The 15,809-nt window shown below is 39.7% G+C and overlaps 2 protein-coding genes across 4 annotated transcripts in view; both read left to right on the forward strand.

Moving 5' to 3' along the window:
- cep350 (centrosomal protein 350) overlaps window positions 1-3,554 on the forward strand; it is a 34,888-nt gene extending 31,334 nt beyond the window's left edge. For all 3 annotated transcript variants that reach the window (XM_050054269.1, XM_050054271.1, XM_050054270.1), the window contains one exon: window positions 57-3,554. In XM_050054269.1, coding sequence (XP_049910226.1) covers window positions 57-227 — 171 coding nt within the window. In that variant the 3' untranslated portion in view covers window positions 228-3,554. The remainder of the gene's footprint in view (window positions 1-56) is intronic.
- A 2,144-nt stretch (window positions 3,555-5,698) lies between these two features.
- qsox1 (quiescin Q6 sulfhydryl oxidase 1) overlaps window positions 5,699-15,809 on the forward strand; it is a 32,927-nt gene continuing 22,816 nt past the window's right edge. Inside the window, exons 1-7 of the mRNA XM_050056058.1 lie at window positions 5,699-6,114; window positions 7,031-7,131; window positions 9,291-9,339; window positions 9,478-9,580; window positions 11,256-11,346; window positions 11,689-11,834; window positions 15,628-15,762. Coding sequence (XP_049912015.1) covers window positions 5,823-6,114; window positions 7,031-7,131; window positions 9,291-9,339; window positions 9,478-9,580; window positions 11,256-11,346; window positions 11,689-11,834; window positions 15,628-15,762 — 917 coding nt within the window. The 5' untranslated portion in view covers window positions 5,699-5,822. The remainder of the gene's footprint in view (window positions 6,115-7,030; window positions 7,132-9,290; window positions 9,340-9,477; window positions 9,581-11,255; window positions 11,347-11,688; window positions 11,835-15,627; window positions 15,763-15,809) is intronic.

Raw genomic sequence — 15,809 nt, forward strand, 5'->3', positions numbered from 1 at the left:
ATAAACAACTGATGTCAGTCACTGTGCTTCAGTAGTTGACCCTGTTTGTCTATCAGGTTCAGGAACTTCACGAGGAGGAAGCCCAGTGGGTCAACTATGATGAGGACGAGCTGTTTGTCAAGATGCAGCTGGCAGACAGCATATTCGATGCTCTGCTGAAGGACACTGCAAACGTGCTGACGCTAATCTACGACAAGAGGGCCAAAAGAGAAAACACCCTCTCCTGACAGCTTTCCCGCTCAGATTTTAACTACAACCTCTAGCTCAATCCCAGTCTTTCTTCACCCCCAGTGAACTCCAGCCAACCTCCCGCCGCTTGGTCTTCCACCAGCTGATGTGCCAACAGCAACCCTCAGATGCCTTCAGTCCCAGCATTACCTCTCAGCTGAACAACTCCTACTTATCTCTGTGACAATAATTTGCTGAATTTTGCTTCAGCTAACTGTAGTGGTTACATAATTTGTTGTACACACAAAATGCCTCTTGAGCAACCCAGCCTTCTTAAACCTTAACACCACCTAGTCTCAGTTCTCACCTCCTGGACTGGTCCTTTTGTAAATGCCAGTTGGAGAATGAGTAGATGTTTTCATAGAATGGACTGTGCCATTTGTTCGCATTTAAAGTCCATCGATGCTGCTAAGTTGACCGTTCCATGGGAGACTGTAAAATAAAATCCACCTGGAACAAAAGTAGGTTGTTATATTTGTATTGAATCTGAAAGTAAATATATATATATATGGATTCAAAGATTAGAGTAGCAGATAAAGAATATACAGTGTAGTCCATAAGTGATTTGACAGTGACACATTATTGTGTTGGCTTCATAATCCAGCTCATTGACATTAAACAGTGGCTATGAAGTTAAATTTTTAGCTGTAATTTGAGGGTTTTTACATCCATATTGGGTGATCAGTGATCAGCTCCCACATTTAAGTGGTCCGTAAGCAAGCTTTAAGTTAATATCATAATGCATTATTGCAGCAATCTTCACATCTTGGTTGTTTCTGAGACTTTTTGCCTGAAGTCTGGTCTTCAGCAAGTACAACACATGCTCAGTTGGACGCCAGTCACTGTTTGGCCCTAAATACTTCTTGTTTGCTTTGGCGTCATGTCCTGCTGCATTGGCTCTTAATTGGGAGACTATGTTTACAAAAAAGCTGAGAGTCTAACTTTATAATCATTGTTGAATTTCTAACTCAGTGTGCCGGAGGAGAGCTAAAACGGTTTCAGTTCGTCACTGATCGAATATTGTGAGACTATGCTGCATTGGAGTGTCACTGAGATCAGATATTGTGTGGGGGAAAAAAATATTTGCCTCCATAATTATATTATTTATTGCGTGAAAACGTTTGATTAGAGGAGTAAGGAACATTTTGAACTGTAAATGATCTTGAGAACAGATTTTAACATCTAATGAAAACTGTACAAAAAGCACAAACAGAAATGTGAATGTGAACACGGCAATATATTACGTAGGAGGTTTTAAAGAATGCTATTGAAACCAGAAAAAGAACATGGGGAGGAAAAAAAACTGTTTTAATATTTAAATGTCGTAGTGTTAATGATTAATTAGAAGTGTTCTGTATGACTTTTATCGAGGCCACAGCTGTCCAACTGGTCGACACAATCACTGTGTCCCACTTTCATACTACACATACACTGTGTCCTTATGTTAACAGGTTGAAAACGTCTTAAACAACCAGCAAAGAAAATGCTTCAAAGCTTTTGCGCCCCATTTAACAATGTTTATGAGTTAGCATTTGGAGACAAACCCAAAAGTAATTTTAATATACATGCTGGTATTTTCATATTTCATTTGGTCTTTTTTGTGTGCGTAACACGACATACTTAAAAAAAAAGTAGTATATAGTATGCAAGTGGGACACAGAAGACTGGCAGTAGGCCTGACTTTATATATTTTAGACTTACATCATAGGACAGAACTGAAATGCTGGATTTGAGCCTTACTTTTCCTACAGTCCATTTACTTTCTCTGACCTGAGAAAACACCTGTGCTTGTCTTGTTTCTTCATCCCCCGCCCTTGCAAAGGAAGCCAGCTGAACATTTGCCCAAAAACTATTGAGTCGTGTAGCAGCATGGTTCTGTGCTCCACTTGCCGCTGTGACAGATTTGGCTTTACAGCGATCAGCAAGTTCAAACCAGCCATCAGAATGTAGCCTGGCGATGTAGTCAGACAACAGGGGTAGTCTTTCTCAACATTCAGTTTAAGTGCCTGTTTAAGTTGGTTTATAACAAACTTTGTTGATGTCTCAACATCCTTTTGGACCTATTTTCTTTGAATGTCTCTTTCAACTGCTGTATACTACAGTTTTGTAAATGATCCTTAAATGGCCGCTCTTCCTTCTAACCGGTTTGCCAATACTTAAGTTTCTGCCTTATCAATCTTTCTGTATTGAAGCATAGATGAGGAAGCATTTTCTATGCCTCAAAGGAAATGTTTATGCTGACTCACTCTTAAGATTTCCTGCTTCTTACCCATGTCACCCCAGCATCTGTGCATATAGACATAGTTGAATCATTTTATTGATAAACTGTATCAGGAACTAGATTGTTGACACTCCACACACACACACACAGTGTGAGTCATAGAGCTGATGAGACTGAGCACGTAGGACTGTGTCCAAGGGCTTGTTTTAGTCCTCACTGTCGGCGCTGCTTTGATCCAACAAACTGTGTACAGACTCATTGTGGCATGAGTGACAGAGCTTGTTAATCTTTACTGACTGTTTGGAGCTAAAGTGACCTTAAACTGAGACTTTTTTTTTCTACTGTCAGTGTTTTAGCAGTTGCTAATGTGTATGTTCAAAATGTAAGTTATATAATGTAGAAAAAGACCAAAAACATTTGACACCAATCTCTCCATGCTGTATGACTTGTATGTCTGGTCTGTAGGCATATGTAACTGTAATGGTGACATGATTCGTACTTTAGAAACTCTTTCTCTCTTTCTGTAAGGCTTTATCTCAAACCCTGTAGGATTGTCCTCTTGATTTGATTGTATGTGGGGGGGAGTTAAGTTCCCCTCTGTAACTATGCAGTACTTGGTCTTATGCATTGCTCTCCATGTGTGGACCAAACAGCTTAGACTTCTGCTGTAGTGTGTAGATAAATTAATCGTCAAGAAGCTTGAAGCTGTTTGGTGTAGGGCAGAGTTGCTTCTATCTGCTGGTCCGAGGTAGATGGAGCAACTTTACCTTCTAATCGAGTTTGATCTGAATAACTGAATTAAAAAGTAGGCACAAAAGATTTGATCATCAAATTAACCCAGTCAGAATAGATTCACCTTTTTGAAATGTTTATGAATATTTATAATAATAATGTGTTGTAAGTGTGTGCCAAGTGCACTTGGAGACTTGTACAATTCTTTTAAGGTTGTAAATATACTGTCTATCCGATCTGACCCACTGTTACTGTAACCTGAACGATTGTTGTAAGATAAACACTGTTTACTTTGCAAATATGTGCAAAATATATATTTGTTAACTAAATGAACTTTGAAATTGTAAATAAAGCTTTCATTGTTTCTAAAGCATCGCTGACTGGTTTGGTTTTGAGTTTGCAGTAGTTACCACACAGTGCTCTCACAGCACTGACAGCAGGCCAAGATATCTCCTCCTAAAAGTCTAAATGTTGAGTGTTTTTCTGCTGGTTCCATTAGAACTGTGAATCCATGTTAACAGTCTCAAAATGCAGAAAAATTGAAGCCTGTAACTCCTGAATTGATTGACTGCAGGGCTGCAGTGACTGCTGTGGACACCACTGTCACGTTCAGTGGCAATGTGGGAGTTACATGGCATCAAAAGGACGTTACATCCTATGATTACACACATTTTACACATGCTCTTGAGGTTTCTACCATTTTTTTCCCCGATGAAGGGTTTTTGTGGGGAGGGTGTCATTTGCTGTACAGAATTGGAGCTTTGTAATTTTTTTTAATTACACAGAAAACTATGTAAAGAAATCCTAGCTAAGGCCCTTTTGATACAAAGATAATTACTAAGGATATTACCATTTACCAGAGGTGTAGACTTGAGTCACATGACAGACTTGGGTCATAAATGACTTTAGATTTGACAAAATCAAAAAAAGACTTGCAACATAACCTGGAAATTAACACCAATGACTCATGACTTTACTTGGACTCGAGACATTTGACTGTGCCATGAATGAATTATTTTCCTTTTATTTCCTGAATCAACTAATGTTAACATTATTTTTTTGAATTCAGACATAAAACATGCAACAACATACAAGTATCATTTTGAAGGTAGACAATTTTGGGAAGAGAAAGTTATAAACAACATGAGATGAGTTTAACCCCCTGAGACACAAACTTTTGTTTGGAACGTTTTTAACTTTTTCTAGCTATTTAGGATCACTAGGACCCCGTGAGTATAAAAAACTAAACATTGCCAATGATATTTAAGTCCCAATGTCTTCAAACCAGTACTTTCTAATTAACTGTGTCTAAGCCTGTTGCTGTTGCTAAAATTGGTCAAATGTGTTGCCATATCAAACTACAAACATTATTAATCATAAATCAACAAGTTGCAACCATAAGATGTGATCAGGTTTTTGACTTTCTCCACTTTTGTCCACTTTTGTCCACTCTTGCTGCAGACTGACTTGGTAGAGATGGCTGCCATTGTTTTTACATGGATTAGTGTGTTGTGCTCTTATTGCCACTAAATGGCACAAAAAGTGTCCACGAACAAGGACAATGGGTTTAAGTTAATCGGAAAGATTCATAAGGTCAAGTAAACCCAAAATGTGATGTCCTCGTATGAGGACACAGGGTCTCAGGAGGTTAACACAACAAGCAAGGAACATACAAAATTAATTCTGTTTTGGTGATAGTTAATATCATTATGTTTGGTGAGGAACGCTTGATGACTTGTCTAGGACTTGAAACTCAAAGTTCAGGACTTTGGACCTTGCTTTTTCCTTGTTAGTCTTGACCTGGAATTTGACTAGGGACTTACCTCTCTTGGCTTGGGACTGGACTGGGGACTTTGACTTGCAATGACTTGGTTCCACCTCTGCTGATGCTTTTAACAGGTTGTTTGCATAACAGAAAATGTAGTCAGAGAGCCTTATATTTTGCCAAGAATATCACAATATAAGAAAATTGCTTCTTCAGTGACATACTGTGTGAGAACATACCTGTGATGTGTATGGCCAAAAATAGTGATTTTGACTTCTCTTTAAGTAAAGTGGAAACTAAATTAAGGTATATTTTAAAGGTATTATTTGTTAATGTATTTGTTAAACTCTTTGTGGAGGTCAAGAATGAAATGCTAATGTAACTTTTTTGAAATGGTCGTTTAAGTTGCTTACAAAAATACTGTTGCACATGTTGCAGTTTTTTTACACATATATTTTATTTTCTATGTTCGAGATAAAGTATATTTAATTCAAATCAATGAAAGTTTACGATCAGCTAATATTTTTTATTAATCGATATTTAATATTATTAATATTTAATTCTATTTCCTGTATGAGGGCCGTGAAGGGGCAAAAGACTAAACTTCTTGTCCTCGCGCGTCACTGTAACACGGCCGTTATCAACGTTTCATCTTCAACTATCAGAAGTGAACGAGCGAAATGAGTGATGGTGGAGAGGGTGTGTGACTCTGTTGTGAGAGGTGGTTTTTTAAATGACTAGGAGCTCTTCAGGGGGAGGACCCATGAAGCCTGCTGGCCGGGAAAAGAGGGGGAGAAAAAGTTGTGTCAAGTTTTGTGACACGGAGGTGAAAACTTGCGTTCACACCGACGGTTAGCAGCAGCTCGGACGGGGAAGATGGCGCGGCGCTACGGCCGTGCCACGTCTCGGTTTATCGGAGAAATACAAGTATATCCCTCAAAGGTAGCAACATCTGCGGTTTTGTTATGTTTTTGTCTCGTTTTCCCTCCTGCCGCGGAGGCTGGACTGTACACCGCTACTGACCAAGTCATCGTGTTAAGTCCGGAAAATGTGGAGTGGGTTTTGGTGAACTCCTCAGCAGCTATACTGGCAGAGTTTTATGCTTCATGGTGCGGACACTGCATCGCCTTTTCTCCGGTGTACAAAAGTCTGGCGAGAGACATCAGAGGTTGGTACGGAGCTGCTGCAAGTCACGTAGCTGCAGCTGCTTATAATGGCAATTAATTATGAGTATTAGTCCAGTGTAATCATTCATAATCATGATTGTTTGTAAACATTGTTCAGAGCTTGTTGTACTCACATGACAAGCCGGCAAAAAGTCCCACAATTAAACACTTAGCACTAACAGTCATTTGTCTCTAGCTTTAGTACCGCCTTGTTTAAATATTTTGTATCATCTGCATGGAGACAGTGAGTACACCAAGCTGTTTCTGTCTGTTAATTAGAGCATGTGATCTAATGAAAGCCTTTTTATTCTGGCTCTCCATCACATCCTCCAACTGTCTCTGTAGCTCTGCAACTCATGAGCCAAGAGAAATATCACACAGCCATGAGAATAAATATAATTAGGATGATAGCAGAGGGCAAAGTTTCTGATGATGGCAAGAGGCCTGACACAGTCATGGGGTATTTCAGCCCTGTGTTTGACTCCCACACACAGTCAACAATGGCAACTGATGTCTTGGCATGCTATCAAATGCCTTGCTTTGGAGTTAAGGGGGTCATCCACCTGATATTTATGAGAATACAAGAGAAATTAGGATTGCATGCATCATTGGCATCATGACAACCTTCAAACTGTGGATCGGCCTCAAAATACCTGTTTATAATATGTAAAATGATCAGTACTTAGGCCCACCAGTTAGGCTACCCCACATGTGATGAGCTCATTGTCTTTCACAAATTAATAGTAAGTTTTTCTTGACAATATGAACTCCTTGTATGTTGATCTACCAAAGTGCATATTGGCACGCATGGCACAAGGACAACACACAGGACCCAGTTCAGTGTCAGCAGCCTGCACCAGGTGCAGTCGACAGTACTCTGAATATTTACTGTAGCTCCATTTGATGTCTGTTCTTCAGAGTGGAAGCCAGCTGTGGACCTGGCAGCAATCGACTGTGCCGCAGAGGAGAACAGGAAGGTCTGCACCAGCTTCAAAATCAGGGCTTATCCCACGATAAAGGTATTATACAGTATGTAAACTGTTTACACAAGCTCCATATACTGTGCTCTCAGCTCTTTCATGATGTCTGCTGTGTGAACATTCACTTAGTTATATTATGTGAAGTTGATGACCAGGGACAGATGTGATTAGGAGAAGGTAAACATCTTGCTCCACTGTGTCTACTGTTGCCAACTTTAGGGACTTTTAAAGAAAGTATTGGAGCCAATCTTAAAGGCGCAGTGTGTAGGATTTAGGGGAGTATATTGGCAGAAATGGAATATCATATAATAGGTATGTTTTCCTTAGTGTGTAGTCACCTGAAAATAGGATTTGCTGTGTTTTCGTTATCTTCGAATGTTTCATTTATATCTACATAGGGAGCGGGTCCTTGGCCCCAGAGCCTGTCATGCTGCACCGCCATGTTTGTACAGTAGCCCACAACAGACAAACCAAACAATGGCTCTAGATCGAGCCATTCATGTTTGTGCATTGGCTACTGTTCTCAGCAGCAGCCCCTCTGTGACAAGAGTGTCCAGAAAACTGCTTTATTCAGTGTTTTTAATCAGCTGCTCCATTTGTTTTGGAGAGGAACAGACCCCTGCGGATAATTTGACTCCCGTTGAAAACCTTCTGAACAATAAATATTGAAGGAATCTTACGCTTAGCACAGGGGAGGCATTTTAGTTGGTTGCAATCTGTAGTCCAACTAGATGCCACTAAATCCTACCCACTGCCCCTTTAAAAATCGAGAGAAGCAGGTGCTGTCGAAGCACAACTGTAAAAAGTCCTTATTCTTTTATCTTTCTTTATTCTTTATTCCATAAATTGAATAAAAGAATACTTCTGAAGCAACTCCACCATATTTCAGCAGTGCTGTGGTCTCTTATCTTACAGCAGCACACCAGACTACATTTCTAGTCCCCTCACTTCCATGCCACTCCAGCACATTTTTCTGAAGTGACAATAAAACCAGGAATGTTCACAGTTTTGCTCGAACATGGCTGGGAGCTCCTTTATTTAACACTTATACTGTATGTTTAATTTAGATTAGCATGTGGTGTATAATGTACATAAGCATGTGTGGAAACAAAAGACTAATTTGCAGGCAAATTACAAAGGTATTTGATGAACCAGAGTCAATTCAAGAGTTTAACTTTTCATTCCTAAGTGACCAGGCTCTATCTATCCTATCTGTTCCTGTGTTTTCGTTGTTAACACGATCATTTCTTTTGTGGTTCTGTGCTTAAGAATGGGCCAAAATCCTATCTGAACACTGAGAGATCAGATTCTTCATACAGGAAATGTCTTGAAGCTGGCATTGCAAACAAAAGCTTCTTCATATTTAAATAAATTTAATTTAGGATGTTTAATGCTAGTTTTTCTGTGTCACTACACTATATTGCCCGTAACTTCTATATAATGTTAGGATTTCTTCATCAGCGTAGTTTTATTGAGTTAATACCATTGTCTGGCATAAATTTTAATGTAAATAGCAGCATTGGAACTATGTTTGATGAAAAAAATGAATGTCTTGAATACTCGTTTCCCCCATTTGTGTGTCAAAAAGGATTTGCAAATCATTGCTTTCTGTATTTATTTATGTTTCACCCAGTGTCCCACCTTTTTTGGAATCAGGATCATAAATAAAAACTAAAATTAAAAAAAAAAGTGAAATTATTATCTACTTACAAGTTAGTAGTCAGTCACCAAGGGACTTTTCTACTTTTATCTTTAGTAGTTATCAGTCTGTAAGAGGGTTTTTTTTTATCACTGGGTTAGATACTGTTGATGCAAAAATCTATTCACCAGCAGTGTCAACTTTTGCACAATCTGCAGAAACACTCCAGTGTCAAACATCTGCATTTGTATTTGTAGCCTATCTGATTAGTCAGCAGTAGTGTGTGTGTGTCACACTCTCTCCTCTCTGTCACCCAGCGAGAGCCAATGAAACAAAGAGCTCCTTCTGTTTGAACACACAATGAAGCTTTAACATCTGTGACTCATTTTAACCAGGAGGGATTTAGGGGTCAAGGCGAGCAGAGGGGAAAGCTGTACCCCCCCCTACGAACCGAACATTACACAACATGGCCGTGTGAGGGCTGTCTCATCTGATCTCATTTCTCTATTTCTCTGCACTTCCTGTGTAACCCAAACCTCCTCTCTCTTTCACTTTGCAGTTCTTCCATGCTTATTCTGAGGCTGATTCTGCAGGACAGTCTTTTAAAGGTACCACATCTCAGACCAGTGAGAAATAAAGAAGCCATCACCTTAAATTGTCTGCAATTTTTACATGCTCAGTTATTCATTAATGAATGATAATCAACATCAGTGTATAATGTTCTCTTGATGCTCTTTGACCTCCAGTTGGCACTCATGATGTTCGGGTGCTCCGTCACAGGATCATAGACAAACTGGAAAGTCATAAGGAGCCCTGGCCCCCTGCCTGCCCTCCACTGGAGCCCGCTAGGTAGACACATACACACAAACACACACATACCCATATTCATTTTTGGAATTTAGCTGTTAGACTGCATGATTTTCATTAGGTGACAAATGCCAGTGGTTAATCTGTCAGTCAATCACTGTTTATCTATATGTCTGCTCCACTGATGACGTGCACTATGGATTATTTTTTTGATTAAGAAAATATGTACAACTATATTTTAATAAGTGAGTTTCGTTTTTGCAGTGTAGTCCATTAGGATGTCATGAATAATAATAATAATAATAATAATAATATTTTTTAAACCTATAGTTACAGTAAGGACTAAATGTAACTAAGTTGATAGTATTTTCCCCCCTACCTCTGCCTGCCACGATAATTACGTTATCAACTTGCCTAAGGTCATATTCAAATATCGTACAATATTACCCTTGTGTTTACATGCGTGTTTGTTTGTATAAAAATGCCACCAGCATTTTAGCCAACGTGATGCCAGAATAAACATCAGGGTATTCCCCGAACATTATAAGGCTTGGATGCAGCACCTAAACGTTTTTTTCCACAGCACCTGAGCTGACAGAACAGAAAAAAATCTATGCTGAGACAAGTTGTATTATCATTACTGGACAAATTAAAAGTTCATTGCTCTTACAGGGTGTACTTGCATTGTTATGCTTCTATATTTTCATTATATCAGTAGTATAAAATGGTCTTAAGATGACAATAGTATTGCTTATCACAATTATTTCTGAGACAATATATCATCCACCAAAGGCAGTTATCGTGACAGGCCTACACCCATATGTCACACTATTGAACATGTGCTGAGCTGCAGCCTTCTTGTTGTCCTATAATCCCACAGTTTTGTTAATTGTTGCTCCATGTGTAGCTACAATGTTTCTTCTGTTGGTTGCAGTCTTGTGCTTTTGTTGCTGTAGAAACACACATTCCCATCATATTGCATCATTTCATCTGATCTAATCATTAGCTGCTGCACTGTTATTTGTTAGTGTGAGTATGAGGGATCAAAATGTTTCCACTACGATGAGTCTTAACTACTAGGACACTCTGCTCTGCCCACATACTGCCATGTATATATTTGGAAACAGGCACCATACAGACAGTTTATTATCATAGTGTTACAGGAAAAGGAAGCAGGAAGTCAAAGTTTATTCTTTTTTTTCTTTTTTTTAAAAGCGAAAGTAGCGTTGCTCCGGTCAGAATTATGAAGTTCCCTCTTCTCCTTTTGTACTTGTTTTCTTGTTTTTTTTAAAGAAAATAGGTGGGTTTCAACCATCATGCTTTCTTGCTTTGCTACTGTTGTCAACCAAAAGAACATTTTTAAGTGGAAATAACACTTGAAATCAGATATCAGACAGCAGTTTTAGTGTTAATGATTTTGGGTGTGGGTGCTCTTCGGATAAAAATAGTCTTGTTTGGGGGGAAAAGGAGATAAAAGCAATTCACATATCAGTAAAAATAGCCTATTCAAATGACCTGAAGTCTCAATTTGATTTCAGATTGTCCCTTTGTTTCTTTCTAAATAAAATATTGCACATATTTTGTTTCTTCCTTTATTTTACAAGACAAACAGCTGATCCCTTTAAGATTTAGTGATGATGTTTGGCATTTGTCGCGGCTTAGCATAACTCGTACCTGTGTCATTGGTTTTGTCTGCTGTTTTTTTGTCTCTCTCCAGCCAAGCAGAGATCGACAGCTTTTTTGAGACCAACAATGTTCAACACCTTGCTCTGATCTTCGAGGACGCTAAATCCTACATCGGCCGAGAGGTAAAGGCTCATAGTTTCATCAGCCTGAAGAAGATTTGTGTTTCTTTGTCCTATAGAATATTATTTCTTGTGGGGCTGCAGAAGAGATGCGCTTTTAGAAATACTGAATATGGTTTCTCTACAACTACTGTATGTACCACCACTTAACTAACAAAACTCTCTTATGGCTGGCTTTACAGCTTCAGCCAGAAAGAGAACATTTGTTGTAATGTTTGAATTGAAATTATATCACAGGCATACATGATATAAGCTAAGTTATACTGTATAAAATTACTTTTTTTTTTGGTAAATCTGTGTGTGTGTGTGTGTGTGTGTGTGTGTGTGTGTGTGTGTGTGTCTTAGGTAACCTTGGACCTGTTACAGTTTGAAAACATCGCAGTACGGAGAGTCCTGAGCACTGAGGAAGGTCTGGTAACCAAACTGGGAGTGACTGAGTTTCCCTCCTGCTACCTTTACTCTCCTGGAGGTAACTTCACCAGACTTAAAGTGTGAGTATCTGTGAAGTCTTTAACGTCCACTACATTACACAGTGCTGTGAAATTAAAGTCTTATCATCCTGACAATGTTTGGCAGCTTGTAGATTAAAGGACCAGTGTGTAGGATTGAGGGACATCTATAAGCAGAAATGGAATATGATATTCAGAATTATGTTTTTACCTTAGAACAAGCCCTTCATATTTACATAGGGAGCAGACCTATTCCACTGAGCCTGGCTTGTTGCACCACCATGTTTTTACAGTAGCCCAGAATGAACAAACCAAACACGGGCTGCAGTCTTTTGTGCCTTCAAAAGGTTTCTAACTGGGTGAAATGACCTGAAAATATCTAAGTGGCAGCCATCATAAGAGCTGCTCAAATTCAATAAATGCTAAGGAAAGGTGCTTTAGTGCTTTCTTTGTTATCTCCATTATAAAAGGAAGGGAGATAATGCTGTCTCTGTGGCAACAACATTTAAAATCACCCCTGGTAATAGCACCCGCTTCCACATAGTTATGTAGCCCTGTGTGAGTACAGTTGCATTCTCTTAGCACCACAGTTGTACTTCACATCCCTCCCTGACCTCATGATGATTTCCACTTTGTGTGACTGTACATAACCTAAAGGCCACAGTAGGTTCTACTCCATGCTTGGAAATGGATGGGTGAGGGAAGGGGTATTCACTTGCAATCTGTAATATCACCGCTAGGTGCCACTAAATCCTACACACTGGTCCTTCAAGAAAATCTAAGAAAATATGTGCAAAGATATGCAAAGCTTGAGATTTTGTATTCGTTTCAAATAGACATAATGTAGTTTAGGGATTTATGATGATGATAATAATAATAATTTTCTGCATTCTCATTATAGATGTATACCTAATAGTAATATGACTAAATAGGGATCTTTTAGTTCATGAAAGCACCAGTTGATAAGCGTAATAGTTGTGTTTCTTAGACAAATGACAAGGACCGGATAGTAAGCATGAGGATTATTTCTCAAACAGATCACTACAGTGTTAGGTCACCCAGGCGTGGAGGGCAGACTACATTATATTAAAAAGATATGGGACACTTCGCCTCACTCTACCATAACCTAAACATCTGTCACCATAGATATGCCTTACTTGTTCAGCCTTTTATTTACATCACACACTTTAGAACAGATGGTGTGTTCTTCTTTTATTGAGTCACTGAAAGTGACTAAACCCACATTATTTCCTGTCGCCTCCTGCTTTTGGCGACACCACTTGACTAAATGACGCCAGCCAAATTTTGGTCTGACCGCACTATGAGGGTGGTAGAGGTTACACATAAATGCCTCTGATACTGGCTAAAATGCTGGGTCGAGTATCAGCAACAAGTCTATGCACTGATCTGATACCATGTAATTTATGATAAACTTTAAAGTAGTTTAACAGCCAGATAAAACGGCAGTTTTCAGTCGGTACTGGATAACAGCTGATATGCAAGTTCAGGAATCAGAATCGCTATTGAGAAGGGAAAATGGTATCAGAACATCTCTAATGTACAAATTCTACACAAAGTTTTACCTGCTAGATTTTCAACATTATTATTAACCTGAAGAAAGGACAACACCTGATGTAAGTTTAAGAGTTAATATTTCTCCATCCTCATCAAAACATTTAAAATAGAGACAGACATGCAGGATACATCTGCAAGCTGAATACTTGTTAAACTGTAGACTTTAGTATGTATTGAAGAACTACCACTTTCAAAAGCAAATGGGTGGATTGACGCGAACATGAGCTGTTTTTGTGTAAAACTCATATGTTCTGTACCTGTTACATATTGATAACATCCCAAACTTTTGCAGTAATTTCCATTTTGCCTCATCTGAAATACACAAACACCAAGTTTGTTTCCCTTTGGTTCCTATTGTTCTGCACATGACAACTTTGCTTTCTGCCGTAAACCTTCATCGTGTGCTCATTATCTGAACCCTATTCATGAGAATACTTTTAAACATCTGGCCTCTTAATGGGATCAGAGCATCAAAATCGCTCCCATTATTCACTATCATAAAGCGATGCTGATCATTCCTCACCCTGCAAATTCATCTGCTGTTTCTGCCTCTTTGTTTGGCTGTTTCAATAACTTGGCATGCAAAGAGGACTCTTTTTAGTTGACAAATGCAAAAAGGAAATGATTTATTGCTGATTTATTTATTCACCCTCCATCTCTCCCCTTCCAACCCCCCTCATCTCCATCACTGTACAGAGGGGAGGTTTTTTAATTTCTTGCATGAAAACAATGCCATTGCTTTTCTGGCTTCACCTGCCAAACAAGCCCCAGCCGCACACGGCGACAGATGGCCTCCCATCATCACTGAATGTCTGATTGATCCTGGGAGAGCGGAGTGTGCCTGTGTGTATGTGTGTGTGTCTGCGTGTGTGTGGGGGCGTCTCACATCCGTCATGCATGTAATGTGTGCTGGTCCCAGGTGAATGCATTCCCTCCCAGCCCACCCTGATGCCTGCCTGCCCGCCGGCCCTGGGGATCACTGGATGAATGGCTCTCCCTCCACATCTGTACACTCCCACCAGACACGCAGGTGTAATTGAGTCCTGGGCTGGTGTGAGTGAGCGTGGGCCCAGAGTATCCATCCTCCTTATTACCATCCTGTTCCAGTTTTACGATGCTCTCTCTCTCCCGCTCTCTCTCTGTGTCCCTGACAAGGGGAGAAAGCAAATGAGAGGAGGATGTGAGGGAGGGGGGAAAGAGAGAGAGAGAGAGCACATTAATGGCTGTGGTTCCAGTTGCGGGGTTATCACATGGCTAAATGATCAGCGATCTCTCTCTCTCTCAGTTCCACGCTACTCTGGCACCATCTGCTCAGTGTTTAAAATGCATTCCCGTAAGTGTGTAAAATATATGGCCACAAAAAATACAGGTCATAAAACAATTTTTATGGCTGTGGACTGCTGAAACAAAAGGTTGAAATAAAAAAAACAGCGCATTTGTTTCAGGTTTGCTGCAGGATTAGAGTCTTAACACATGGCTGTACAAACTGGGTTACATGGACACTACATGGCCAAAAGTGTGTGGACTTTTTTTGTATTTTATTGATTTAAAATGTATTTTGCAAGGGTTTCCCTCTGAGATCAAAATTCTCCTTTACAAGAGAGACCTGGCCGAGGTAGCAGCTGTACAAAATCACAGTATATTAAAATACAACATGACGTTCACAGTAAAATAGAAGACCAGCTGTTTAACACAGTAGCCTCTCAACAAAAACAACCACATGCATCCATGACCACATTGTTTATGATGCCCTTAAAGTCATAAATGCATATAAAAGTTTCTAATTTTAGATTTTTTTTAACAGTTTTTCCATGTTCAGAGTTTATAGTAGGAGAATACAGTTTTCCCCAGATCTGTCAAAACTAACTCCCAGAGCTAAGACAGAGAACAGTACAGAAGTAAGCTGGACGTTTATAGAATGCATCTGTTCATTACTCCCACATGTGATTGTTGAATCTCGTTCCAAAATGATGGCCTTTAATATAATGCTGTCACAGCTTCCACTCTTGTATGGAGGCCACAGATGTTGGGCAATAAGTTCTGACTTGCAGTTGGTGTTTCAGTTCATCCCAAAGGTGTTGGATGGGTCAAATTCCTCCACACCAAACCAGAAAACGTTTCTTCGTGGACCTCTCTTTGTGCATTGGGTCATTGTCTTGTTGAAACATGAAAGCTAGAGAGTGGTGTCCGCATACTTGTGTGCATACAGCTTATGATGAATGACCTAAGGGTCAGCCTCACCTGTCTTCCTTTCCCACAGCAACATCGAGGCTCGTGCTTTCTACTCTTACGCCCTCCAGAGGCTGCCGGGGGTGGTGCGGTCAGGGAAGCCTCCACCGGTCACCATAGATGTCATCTCCAACAGCACAAAGGAGCCCTGGAGACCTTTCAACAGGTATGAACTTCACAAAACCATCTTTATCTACTCATCCTCATTATTTG

The sequence above is a fragment of the Epinephelus moara genome, chromosome 10, assembly GCF_006386435.1.
Source record: "Epinephelus moara isolate mb chromosome 10, YSFRI_EMoa_1.0, whole genome shotgun sequence".
NCBI lineage: Eukaryota > Metazoa > Chordata > Actinopteri > Perciformes > Serranidae > Epinephelus > Epinephelus moara.